The sequence below is a fragment of the Microtus ochrogaster genome, unplaced genomic scaffold (assembly GCF_000317375.1).
Source record: "Microtus ochrogaster isolate Prairie Vole_2 unplaced genomic scaffold, MicOch1.0 UNK80, whole genome shotgun sequence".
Classification (NCBI taxonomy): domain Eukaryota; kingdom Metazoa; phylum Chordata; class Mammalia; order Rodentia; family Cricetidae; genus Microtus; species Microtus ochrogaster.
In genome coordinates, this window is record NW_004949178.1 from 1,202,068 (window position 1) to 1,214,762 (window position 12,695).

General features: G+C 47.8%; 1 protein-coding gene across 2 annotated transcripts in view; it reads left to right on the forward strand.

Annotated features, from left to right (window-relative positions):
- Slc7a8 (solute carrier family 7 member 8) overlaps positions 1 to 12,695 on the forward strand; it is a 57,901-nt gene that overhangs the window by 18,643 nt on the left and 26,563 nt on the right. For both annotated transcript variants that reach the window (XM_005370475.3, XM_026777670.1), the window contains exons 3-4: positions 3,698 to 3,902; positions 4,893 to 5,044. In XM_005370475.3, the coding sequence (XP_005370532.1) occupies positions 3,698 to 3,902; positions 4,893 to 5,044 (357 nt within the window). The remainder of the gene's footprint in view (positions 1 to 3,697; positions 3,903 to 4,892; positions 5,045 to 12,695) is intronic.

Sequence of the window (12,695 nt, forward strand, 5' to 3'; positions counted from 1 at the left end):
ATACCTCATCTGCCAGGGGACCCGGTGATGTGTGTACTCTGACAGTGTCCCAGAGGCTGCAAAAGTATTCACACTCCTGGTTGATTCTTATGGCTGTTTATTTGCCCAGAACCCTTAGCAGAACATTGACTCTTCATTCCTGAGCAGGCAGAACTTTTAACAGGACACCCCACCTTCCCACCAAAACTGCTCTTCCCATTTTCAAGAAACGCCTGGGCATTTCCTCTTCTTCCATTTCACTACCTTAAGACCAAAGTCGACCCTTGTCTTTCTCCCAGTGTTGTTTTTCTAACCCTGAAGCTGATTTGTAGACTAAGCTTGTTTCTCTCTTCTTAGACGGCCCTTTAGATTCCTCTTGTGATAATCCCCAGATAGGAAGGAATTTACTGTCCTCTTCCAGCTCTGACTCTAATGTTCTCTGTTCCGGGCTTCCTGTCTTCCAGGGAATAGCAGAGCAGTTAGCTTTGGCAGGTGAACAATGTTTTTGCTTTCTTGTTTTGTTTTGAGACAGAGTTGAACACTGTACTTCAAGAACTGATCTCAAACTTGAGGCAATTCTCCTGCCTTGGCCTACTGAGTGCTGGGATGGTTAGTGTGAGCCAATACACTGCCCATCTTGAAGGATCACTTGACAGGATGACCAAGCCCTTGGGCCTGGAATACCTGACCTTTTAGTCTCTGCTAAGACAGCAGTTCATAGAGAGCGTGATAACAAAGATGTCTTCTTGTCCTATCAAAGGACTTCACATAGCATGTGAGGAGGGAGGGGAAAGAAAGATGTCTGTAACAGCTGACTCTTTTATCTGCCGCTTCTTGGCCTGATATTTGCATCTGAGCTTCATGTTGATGGGCTATTTCACCCTTTGTTTTTATTTCTGTTTGTATCTCTGAAGGAAAACATGTTTGAAAGAGAATGTATTCTTATCTGTGGCTTTTTTATTTTGGAACAGGGTCTCACTTACAGCCCTAGCTGGCCTGTAATTTGCTACACAGACCAGGTTGGCTTTGAACTCACAGATATCTGCCTGCATCTGTCTCTTGAATGCTGGGATTAAAGATTTGTGCTACCACCCTAGCCATTCTGATTTTAAAAATAAAATAAAATTTAAAAGCATTTATTTTAGTTTTAGTTGGGCTTTTTGGTTTTGTTTTGGTGTTTTTTGTTTGTTGGCCTGGTTTTTTGGGGTTTTTTTTTACATTTACTATTTTGTTCAGGCTGAACCCAAATTCAAAATCCTACCCCAGGGGCTGGAGTGACAGCTCAGATGTCAAGAGCACTGGCTGCTCTTCCAGAACACCTGGATTCAATTCCCAGCACCCACGTGGTGGCTTACAACCATCTATAACTGTAGTTTCAGGGGGACCTGGCACCCTCTTCTGACATCTGTAGGAATCAGGCATGCATGTGGTCACAGACTTGCATACAGGTAAAACACCCATACATATTAAATACACATACATGCATACATACATGTCCTGTCTCAGCATCCTGAATACTTCACGCTACATCTTTTCAGTTTGAGAAGTAACAACAGGTTTTACACCTGAGAGGAGTAGAGGATTTATTGTGACTTTTCTTTTCTTCCCCTTTGATTCATAAAACTGTGTCCTTGGCCCTGACTGCAAATTGGACTTTGGGGGCCAGGCATAGTGTTGCGTCCCTGTGATCCTAACACTCAGAAAGCAGGGACATTTGATTGGTGCAAGTTCAAGGATAGCCTAGTCTACTAGCCTGTGTATAGGAATTCCAGGCTAGCTTACTAATTGTACGGTACAACCTCATCTCAAAAGAAAAGACAATTGAATTTTGGCTTGGAAGTGGATGCCTTAGAAGTAAATTGAGGTGGAGTTCTGGCTGGTTTTGGAAAATGAAACATAGAACTTTATACCTTGAAAAAAAATTGTTCACCAGGCAGTGGTGATGCACATCTTAAATCCCAGCACTCAGGAGGCAGAGACAGGCAGATCTCTGTGAGTTTGAGGCCAGCCTAGTCTACAGAGCAAGTTCCAGGATAGCCAGGGCTGCATAGAAAAACCCTGTCTTTAAAAAAAGAAAGGAAGGAAGGTATTTTTTAAAGACTTATTTTATTATTTTATGCATAGGAGTGTTTTGCCTGCATGTATGTATGTGCACCACATTCACACCTAGTGCCCTCAAAGATCAGAAGAGGGCTTCAGATTCCCTGGGACTGGAGTTACAGATGGTTGCAAGCCATATGTGGGTTCTGGGAATTGAACCCAGGTTTTTGCAAGAGCAATAGTGCTCTTAACCACTGAACCAACTCTCCAGCCCAGACTTTACACTTTTTATCTCACTGATTCCAAACCCCCAAAGAAAGATGAGATGCTGTGGAGCCCGTGGGCTGAGGCAAGCTCTCCAGCCCTGCCTCTCAGCTGAACCTAGCCAGTTTCTGCTTCAGGCATTGAGCAGGGAGCTGGGAAGGGCGTGAGAAGGGAGCGTTCAGGGGACCTCATTTCCACCTTCAGTGTAGAGATGAATAAAGCCAGTTTAGGAAGATGTGCGTCGGGACCATCCCTACCCTCCTCCCACCCTGCCCAGTGCACATGACCCAGGAGCCCCTTTCTGTGCCTGCTGCTGGCCTCTCTCTGAGAGGACTCCAACCCTGAGCATGCAGAAGTGGATTAGTGAAAAGAGCACCAGATTAAGCATCAGGAGACAGCTTTCAAGATCCAATTTTACCCATCAGTAGCTAAGGAATTTAGAGAAAGCCACTTAACCCCATGGTCTCTTCGCCTTTTGGACGGTAAAGTGGAGAGAAATTCCTCTCCCTGAATTCTACGGGGTGATTCTGAGGGTCATATGACACCGCGGAGAGGGAGTCTCTGAAATATGGTGCTGAGTTTTGCACGTCCTGTGCTCTCAGAAGCCGTGGCTATAACAACTGTGACTGTTTGATAGGCTTGCTTCATGCTCTGCAGCAAGGGTGGGGCTGTCACGGCCATGTAGAAATCAGCTTCTAGGCTATTGTCTCCACTCAAAAATGTTTTGCTTTATTTTAAACCAGGGTTTTACTATATAACCCAGGTTAACCTTGAACTCCTGATCCTCCTGCCTTGGCTTCTCAAGTGTTGGGATTCCAAGTATGGGTCACTATACCCAGCCCATAGTCACAAGTCATCATGGTATGTGGCCCAAAAGAATTTGCCCTTTGGCTCATTTTTGAAGCTTTCTAGTCGGCAGATGGTCTCTGAGCAGAGCATGTTCCCAGTCCTTTCTTTTTAGCCAATTCTAAGAGCCTGTCGCTTTAGCTAGAACCTGAGTAGCCAGTTGGAGCATCCTGAGATTAAGTACTTGCTCCAGCCGTCACTACGGCGTGGCCTCACATAACTCATTTTGCTTCTCTGAGACTTGTTTTTCTCTGCTGAAAATATGAGCAATGTTATCTGACCCCTAGGAGTTTCCTAGGGAATAAAAGAGACTTGTAAGTTCCTATGGATGTGTGTCAGTTTGCTGCCCTTTCCCCTACTCAAGGAAGAATTGTTACCAGACATACCTGCCCAGAGTTTGTGGAGATCTTGGAGACATTTTAGAACCAGATCAGAGATAAGACCCTAGTAAGAATCATTGCCAGACATCATAACCCCCATCACAAAGATGCTTCGAATCATGTTAGAGATGGGATGACCCTGAGATGTCACCTCTTCTGACCTCACTGGATCTTTGTGCCTTATGCAGGGAACATCATCGGCTCTGGGATCTTTGTCTCCCCAAAGGGTGTGCTGGAGAACGCTGGCTCCGTGGGGCTGGCTCTCATCGTCTGGATAGTGACGGGCATCATCACAGCTGTGGGAGCCCTCTGCTATGCTGAGCTGGGTGTCACCATCCCTAAATCTGGAGGTGACTACTCCTATGTCAAGGACATCTTCGGAGGACTGGCTGGGTGAGCAGATCTGGAGGCCTGCATGGTCTAAAGCAAATGTCCAATCTTTTGCATATTAATATGACCCTGTCATATAAAATGTATTTATGTCACACTCATAGCTATCCTGGGGTGCATGTGGTCCATGGGCTGCAAGTTAGTGTCACTGGTGGAGGAAAAGGAGAAATCTGGGATAGAAGGGCCAGATCCAAAGAGTCCAAGGACGGAGTTTCAAGTCTCAGGTGTGCTGCCAATCACGTAACCAGTAGATGAGCCACACTGCAATTCTTATCTCTACATTTAAGCCTGATAGGCAAGGCTCTATAAACAAAGAAAATGACAACACTGACCACAGAATTCTAGGAAAAGTAACCACAAAAAGGAAGCCCTATACATGTGAAGGACATGTGTTCCCAGTCAGAGCATCCTGAGATGAAGCATCCCCCTCTTCACATTGCCAAGGATGGTGATCTCCTTCCAGAGTTCCAATCTTGAGTTTTCTTGGCTTCTCTAACCCCGACTGAGGAACTCATCCATCAGTAAAGGGCCAAAGTGTGTGCAAGGTGCTTGGCCTGAAGACTCCTGTCTGATACCTCCCTGGCAACTGCTTATGTAGCCACACCTTTAGGGTGTTCTGCTTATCAGAATTCTGGGGTTGCATACTTCCTTTTTCAGCCCTTGGACATAAAGGGCTAACGTTGCAGAGAGGATTGAAGGGGAAAGGAGAAAGCCCAAACACCAGGATGTGTGTCAGTACTAGCTGAAATGTATGGAGGAGTTTGCCGATACATCATGTCATCGGTGTTACAAAGGACTTGGGGTCTCGTTTGGGATAGGGCAAGAGCTGGCTTCTTCAGTATCTCTAGAAACAAAAGGAGAAATATGCCTTTAATCCACTGGTATTTATTTGTTCATTTGCTCAAGACTTCCCCCATCCCTGCCCCTTACCTGACTTCTGATGACTCTGGCTCACTGCCCTGGCAGCCAGTGATTTTGCTGTTCTTCCTTTAGGTTCCTGCGGCTGTGGATTGCTGTGCTGGTGATCTACCCCACCAACCAAGCTGTCATCGCCCTCACCTTCTCCAACTACGTGCTGCAGCCACTCTTCCCTACCTGCTTCCCCCCGGAGTCTGGCCTGCGCCTCCTGGCTGCCATCTGCTTGTGTAAGTGGCATCCGGACCTCACTTCAGCCTCTTTCGGTCTTCCTGACGACCTTCATGTCCTGGTTTCTCCTTTCTTCATACTCTCTCTCTCTCTCTCTCTCTCTCTCTCTCTCTCTCTCTCTCCCCTTTCCATATGAATGTGTTTTGGATGACTGGATTCTCCAGAGTTACCTCTAGTGTTGCAAAGAAAGCCAGGTATGGTGTCACATGCCTGCAATCCCAGAACTTGGAAGGCAAAGGTAGGAGGATATTGAGTTGGAGGCCAGCACAGGCTACAAAGTGAAAGACTATCACAAACAAGAAATAGAAATAGCTTCTTGGAGACACAGTCACTTTTGATGCCAGGACATTGGCCCTTTCACCTCTGCTATCTGATTTCTGATTGGAGCCTCATGGCTATGATTACCTCATGGATTCATGAGGTAAGATGGGCCATATTATTTTCCTAGGATAGATCAGGAGACCAAGAGCTGAGCAAGTGACTTTCTAGGGGGCAGATCCTATGGTGCTGGCTTCTACAGCTGCTGGGAAGATCCCGGTAGCCTCGTGGCAGACAGTTGTGACAATTTAGAGATTGCCAACTCACGAACATTGTGAACTGTGTTGGAGGAGAGTTTATCCTTTGTCTGCGCCCTAGATAGGTTTTTGTTTTGGTTTGGTTTGTTGTTGAGACAGGGTTTCTCTGTGTAGCCCTGGCTGTCATAGAGCTCTATATGTAGACCAGGCTGGCCCCAAACTGACAGAGATCCAACTGCCTCTACTGTCTGAGTACCTGGATTAAAGGTGTGTGCCACCATGCCTGCCTTGGATGAGTTACTTTGATTCATTGCATGTTTGAAGTGGTGGGAAAGCCTTGTAGGCATGGTTAGGATTAATTGGCTGCAGTGAAAACCCAGGATGGGAAGAGGCTTGCAAGGTGGACTCAGCAGATCTTCGTGAGAAAGGTTCTGTGAAGCCGACTTCTAGGCTCTGACAGCAGTGATCTCGGTGGGCTGGGATGCTCCATGTCTTTACTCACACACCAGTTCCTCAAGCAACTGCTTGGGTTTCAGAGGCTGCACTGAAGGTTGGCTTGGGGCCTGCCTTCAGTACACAGCTTCTAACAGTGTGGCGACCAGCCTTGCTATTCATTTCCAGGTCCAGCCATTGTCCTTCTGTCTTGCTGGTGTGATAGGATAAGAGGGACCTGCCACTCTAGACAATCTCCCAGGACAGGCATCTGAGACCTTAGCAAGAGGGCTTTGTTTGGTGGTGGAGATTGGCCCTGATGTAGACCCTACACATAGGCAAGGTGAACTATGAGGCTGAACCCCCTGTTTGGGGCAGTGGTCACATGTTTTGTCTGGTCTGCTTATAGACCAGAGGTAAATGAGTGTGCGCCCCCTCAACTCTACTCCATACATTCTGATTGCTTGGCCAAGCTGTCTGCCTCCTTGCGAGATCAGATCATGCATGGTAAGCAATCCTGTGTGTGCATCAGGAGGGTGTCTGTTAAGAGTACAGATCTTTCTGTACCTCAACCTAGCCCGAAGAAGAGTTGGGAGTTGTGGTTCATGGGTATTAGGATCACTAACTTGCTTCATAGCTGGAGCTAGAGCTGGGGGCAGTGTAGGAAAGCGGGAGCAGCTGCTGCTTCTGCCTTCAGCCCAGCTAATTAGGGGGAAAGAGAGAGCACATGAGTGGCAGCTGCTGTGTCGGTGTCTTGTGCACAGAGTCAGCTTCCTCCTTCCCACTGATGCTACCAAAGTCTCAGACAAGAGGGCTCCTCTGACCCTCTCCTAGAAACCCAGAGCTCCACAGCAGTGAGGCTCCCTCCCCCGCCCAGGAGAGGAACCAGACCACACTATGCTGTTCCTTTACCACAGACAGCCACGGGTTTGACACTTTGCACAGTGACTCTGAAGTCGTGAGGTCTGTGCGCGCGCACACACACCCTGCCCGGGCTAGGACGGTCCCAGCCCTTCCAGGTGGTAAAATGAGCTCCTCTCCAGCCAGCTCCAGAGAGGCAGGCAGCATACAGTGCACTCCAGGCCTGCCCTCCCTGGACACTGCCCAGACAAGTCAAGAAGAACTGGAGACACTTGCTGTCTCCCTTTCCTGCCTTCAAAGAGCTAATAAAGTCTCCATGGCCCTCCCCTGCCTCCTGAGTGGAGCTGCAAGGAGAGTGGCTCCAACTGAGCAGAGCCAGCCTTGTCCTCCGGGAACAGTCATTTTTCACTATCCTTGAGATGTGTGTCTAGATAGTATTTCAGTAGGGAATACTTAAACTCCGTTAGGGGACTCCTCCCGGAGATGCAAGACAAGTCCCAGATATTCCGAGCCTGCGTACAGAGGTTCTGGTCTCTGGTTTGTTGAATGTCATTTTGCTTTGGGAAATAGGAGGTGGGGTCTCACTATGTAGCCCAAGTTAGCTTTGAATTTGCCACGTAGGCCAGGCTGACCTCAAACTTGCGGCAGCCTTTCTGCCCCAGCCTCTCTGACGCAGGATTCATAAGCACCACCTCTCTACTAGTGCTTTATTAAAAGCCCATGTTGGAGCCTTCTTCAATAGTCTCTTGGGGCAGCCCATGTTGAAAACACTTTGTCGATGCCATGCTTCATGATGCTGGCATCTTTGGGGCAAGGGAGCTTTCGAGATGTGATTTTGCTATATAGCAGGTAGCCCTGGTTGGCCTAAAACTTAATATATAGATCAGGTCACTCTGAAACTCATTGTATTGACCAGGCTATCCTCCAGACCCTGAACCTGTGGCTTTCCCCTGTCATGTCTGGTCAATTCCATGTCCTGCTGTATGACAGGGCTCTACCATGTAACCTAAGCCACCTTTGAATTTACTGTGTAGCCTAGCTTTGAACATGGCATTCTCCTGCCTCAGGTTCCTGAAGGCTGAATTTCCCGTGGGTGAGGGTGCCACCAGCACCCTGGTATTGTGACATCTTATTCCAGTACTCCTTCCCAGCATGGCCACTGTCATCCAGTGTCACCTGTCCTCTCAGCAGGTGCCGGGTCACCCAGCTCTGTGAAACAGTCTCCATGTGCTTTAAAGATGGAGGCAGGATGTCTCCCAGCTTCAGCATACTTTTGAGAGAAGCAGCAGAGAGTGTCTTAGTTAGAGTTTCTATTGCTGCTGTGAAACACCGTGACCAGAGAGCAAGCTGAGGACGAAAGGGTTTATTTGCCGTACACTTCAGCACTATTGCTCGTCAGGGCAGGATCTGGAGGCAGGAGCTGATGTAGAGGCCACAGAGGGGAGCTGCTTACTGGCTTGTCTCCATGGCTTGCTCAGCCCATATTCTTAGAGAACCCAGGACCGCCAGCCCAGGGATGGCACCACCCACCAGGGCCCTTTGGCATTGATCACCAAATGAGAAAATGATTCACTTTCATCGGGGCATTTTCTCAGCTGAGGCTCCTTCCTGTGATGACTGTAGCTGGTGTCAACTTGACATACAAAACCAGCCAGTACAAAGAGCATGGATGTTGGGGGGTGGGGACAGTTACGCCGGAAACTTTGCTTTTCGTTGTCTTATTTGGCTGATGATTGACTGGACCTACTGAGTCATGAGAGGTTTGAAGAAAGGCCACCCTTGGTGGAGCAGTCAGTCACTGGTCTATAATGTGGGGCACAAAGGAGAGTGGGTGTGGCAAAGCCTGGGCCCAGTGCTGGGATGGATCGTTTTTGGAAGAAATGGTTTTCTGAAGAAAAGAATTTCTGAAGAGAAATGAAGTTGGGACAAGCCAAATAGGGGTGGAGAGGCAGAAAGAACCTGATGTAACTGGCTTGCCTGCCCAGAGCCTGGAGGGAGTGGGGGAAGAGGACGAGAGGAAAAGAAGGAACTGCAGATTTGGACCTGCTTGTGCAACCACCACAGCGCTGTTTGAGTTATTCTATTATTTAGGTCAAAGCTGATTACTTGCTGCTGAATCAGCAGAATATCCCTGGGCACCAGGCAATAATAAAAGAAAGCATTTTACATTTTAATTTGATGAAAAGCTTTTCTCTCTGGCCTCCCAGAGCAAGCATACTGGGGGGAGTGGGTTAAAACTCGGCTTGGACGTGCCTGCTTTTGTGATTTGTTTCTCTTGGTTATCTACAAAGTTCCATTAGAACCATGAAATAAATTAGAAAAGAGTCCTAGTGACACACCTCCTCGCTGCCCTCGCCCTACCCCTGCGCCCCGCTTATGGAGGACAGGTCCCCCCATTCTACCCATCTACTGAGGTGTAGTGAGGTGTGTAGATGCAGTGTCGGCTGTTGCCTCTCCAGCTCGCCCTTCTGTCTTGTGGGCCCGTCTTCTGGGTGTTCAGAGGCTTTCTAGAGTTAAAAGACAAAATTCAAATGAGTTAGCTGGTCTAGGACCCAAGCGATTCTCCTGCCTCGAGCCTCCCAGATACCCACTGGTGCACACCAGCAACTTCAAAATCCCACTTAAGTTTGATTTGTCTTCTATAATCAGGAAGCAGTTCTTTCCACGAAACAGACTAAGTCCTGGGGGTGTGGAGAGATGGCTCAGCAGCAGTTAGGCACGCTTGCTGCCCTCGGAGAGGACCAGCGTTCACTTCCCGGCAACCGCGTCACTTTGGTGACTCACAGCCATCTATATATAACCCTAGCTCGAGGGACTCACGCACCCTGGTCTGGCCTCCTGGAACTCTCACGTGCATGCACATACAAGTGTGCAACACACACACACAGAGAAGCATATATTTTTTTTTACCCTGGAAAAAAAAGCATAAGATTTCTAATGTCCTAACAGACAAGGTTGGTTTTTATAGACAGAGAAGGGCTTGAAGACAGCAGAAACAAAAGTCGAAAGAGCAGATCAGTAATTCACAGCTACTGTCCTTATAAATTAAGGCATGGGAGACATGGTGACAAGAAGCAGCTGATTAGCTTACCATCCAGTTAGTTCAGATTATTCCTTTTTATATGGGTTAGAGCAGGGGGGAATTTGTCATACTGATTGGATGTGACATCTTTCGAAACTGTGCCTGTTATCTCTCTAATCCTGAGCCTCAGAAGATCGGATAAAGTTTACTGAAGCACGGATGACTTCATTTTGAGGTTCGGCCTGGTGTTGGGGCCCCAGTGCAGGGGCTCAGGGCAAACATGGCCTCCTGTAACTTTCATTTAACAACTGTCATAAACACAGTGGCTGCAGTGGCTCAATGGGCGCTGCGTATACAGGGCGCCCTTTCATAGTCTGTCCTCTGAGTCTTGGCCAGGGCTTGGAGGCATGTGCTGGGGATGAACCCAAGGTCTCAAACGTGCCTAAGTAAGATTTCTACCACCAAGCCACACCCTAGCCCTCCTCTAAGAATCCCGTTTCCCAACCTTTTTTGGTTTCTGCCTCTCTTTCTTTTCTTGGAGATCGGCATGCATTTAAGATAGTCCCTGGCTCCATTCCTTTTCTTTTGGGAGTAAAGTCACTGCCCAACGTTTTAATGACAATGCTGTCACTCATGGACTGCTTGGAGATCTTGCCCTACAGAAATTCCTTCTTCACACCCTGTGGAGAAAGGAGCACGTAGCAGGGAGCACCCTGCCTGCGTAGCTGAAGGGAAAAGCTTCTTATCCTGGGCTCCATCTCCCAGCAGGAGATTCCTAAGAGATTCCATCCCTCCGCAGAGATTCCTAAGAGATTGCTGCTCCCAGGCTGCAGACTTTTCCCCATTCCCTGAGCTCTTTGGAAGGGGAAGAACTTCAGGCATTTCTTCTAGGCCTGAGTCACTCTCAATCCCTCCGCAGAGGCCCCAGCTGCCTGGAGCAGGACGCTGCCCTGTTTTGCAAGCCTTCTGCAAATTAATCCCTTGACACGGAGGCTTCAGCAGGATCTAAATCCCCTGTTCATCTTCTCTTGAACCTTCACATTCTCTAGACTCAAACTTCTTATGCTCAGATGCCTGGGTGGCCTTTCCCTTGCCCCCAGAAGACTTCTCTAGCCAGTAGACAAAAGCAGAGTTTAAAGGACATGAGGGTTATATTCGGCAAGAAAGAACAGCTTATATGTATCTAAAAAAGAGGAACTCCTAAGGCATTTGAGCAGGAACACATGATTTGTTGAGGAATGGCATGTGATAAAGTTCACACTTGGATCAAAGAAGACAGTGAAACATAGAAACAGGCCAAACGTTTGTCCAGACTGAGAAGGTGGTGGTGGCCTAAACAAAAACTGGTCTCACAGAGATGCTGGGCTGTCGGAAGCAGGACATTTTAGGGGCGGAAGCAACCTTTTTAGCACTGAGGAGTAGGAGTGTGGGGCGCCTTATAAGTCAGAATGAAGTGCGTAAGTTAGTCATGCCCCATGCTGGGTGACGATGGGCAGCTGGGATGCTTCTCTCTACCTCTGCCTTCCAGGCCCTCCCAGGGTCCCGCTGGGTACTGAGCAGATTTCTGCTCAGAAGTCTTCCTCCGGGTGGCTATCCCAGGATTCTGCTAAAATGGCCACTATAAAGAAGTGTTACCAGAGGTGGGGATGTGACTCAGTGGTGGACACTGACTAGTGGCACAAAGCTCTTGGTTTGATCCCTAGCACCATGACAAAGTGAAGAAAAAAATACTACTTAACTCGGAAAACACTTTCTTCTTGGGAAGTACTAGAGAGATGAGACTCACCACACTGTCCAATAGTTACTAAATACCCATAATACACCAGAGACTGTTCTCGGTAGGCATGATACAAAAGCAGAAAAAAAAAACCTTTATTTTGCCAGGTGTCGTGATATACACACGCAATCCCAGCATTTATAGGCTAAGGCAGGAGAACTGTCACAAGTTTAAGGCCATCCTGGACTACAGGGTGAGCTCTGGGCTAACCTGGGCTACAGAGTGAGACTCTAAAACAAGCCATTTGAAAATAACCAGGCAGTGTCCAGCACAGTTTGGAAAACTGAATGGGCTGGAGCAGGAAGATGTTCTCAAACGTGGTCCTTTTGATGGGACTGCAGGCTGTTTAATATCACCACATCATAGAATAAACAGTACGAAATATCAAGACCAAACTTGGTGGTGCATACCCTTAATCCCAGTACTCAGTAGGCAGAGGCAGGAGGACCTTTGTGAGTTCAGGGTCAACCTGGTCTACATATCCAGGATATCCAGGACTACCTAGAGAAACTCTGTCTAAAAATGCAAAACAAAGAAATACAACAAAAGTGGGGGCCCCGTCCCGAAGGGGTCAGCTGTATCCCAAGGTAAAGCAGGAAGGCACTGAAGGATTTCAAAACAGTAACACTACCAGAGCTGCATTTAGAGGAGTCTGCTGCACAGGAAAGAATGGGTGGCCCGTGGCAGAAAGGCCAGGGGCAAGGAAGCTGATTGCACTGGAGTTACAGGAATCCAGGTTAGAACTGTCCGTGAGGTGACTCATGGTGGGTGTAGAAAGAAGTTAATGGATTCGGCGTTTAGACAGTAAAATTGCCAGGATTGTTGAGTGTGGTGGTACATGCCTTTAACATAACCACTCGGGAGGCAGCAGCAGGCTGATCTCTGTGAGTTTGAGCCCCCCCAGGTGTATGTCACTAGCCCAGGCTAGCCAGTACTACATAGTGAGACCCTGTCTAAAAAAATACAAAAATGAGCACCAGGATTAGGTAGAAGATTCAAAGAGCACACATTTTTCTTTTTTTTCTTTTCTTTTTTTTTTTTTT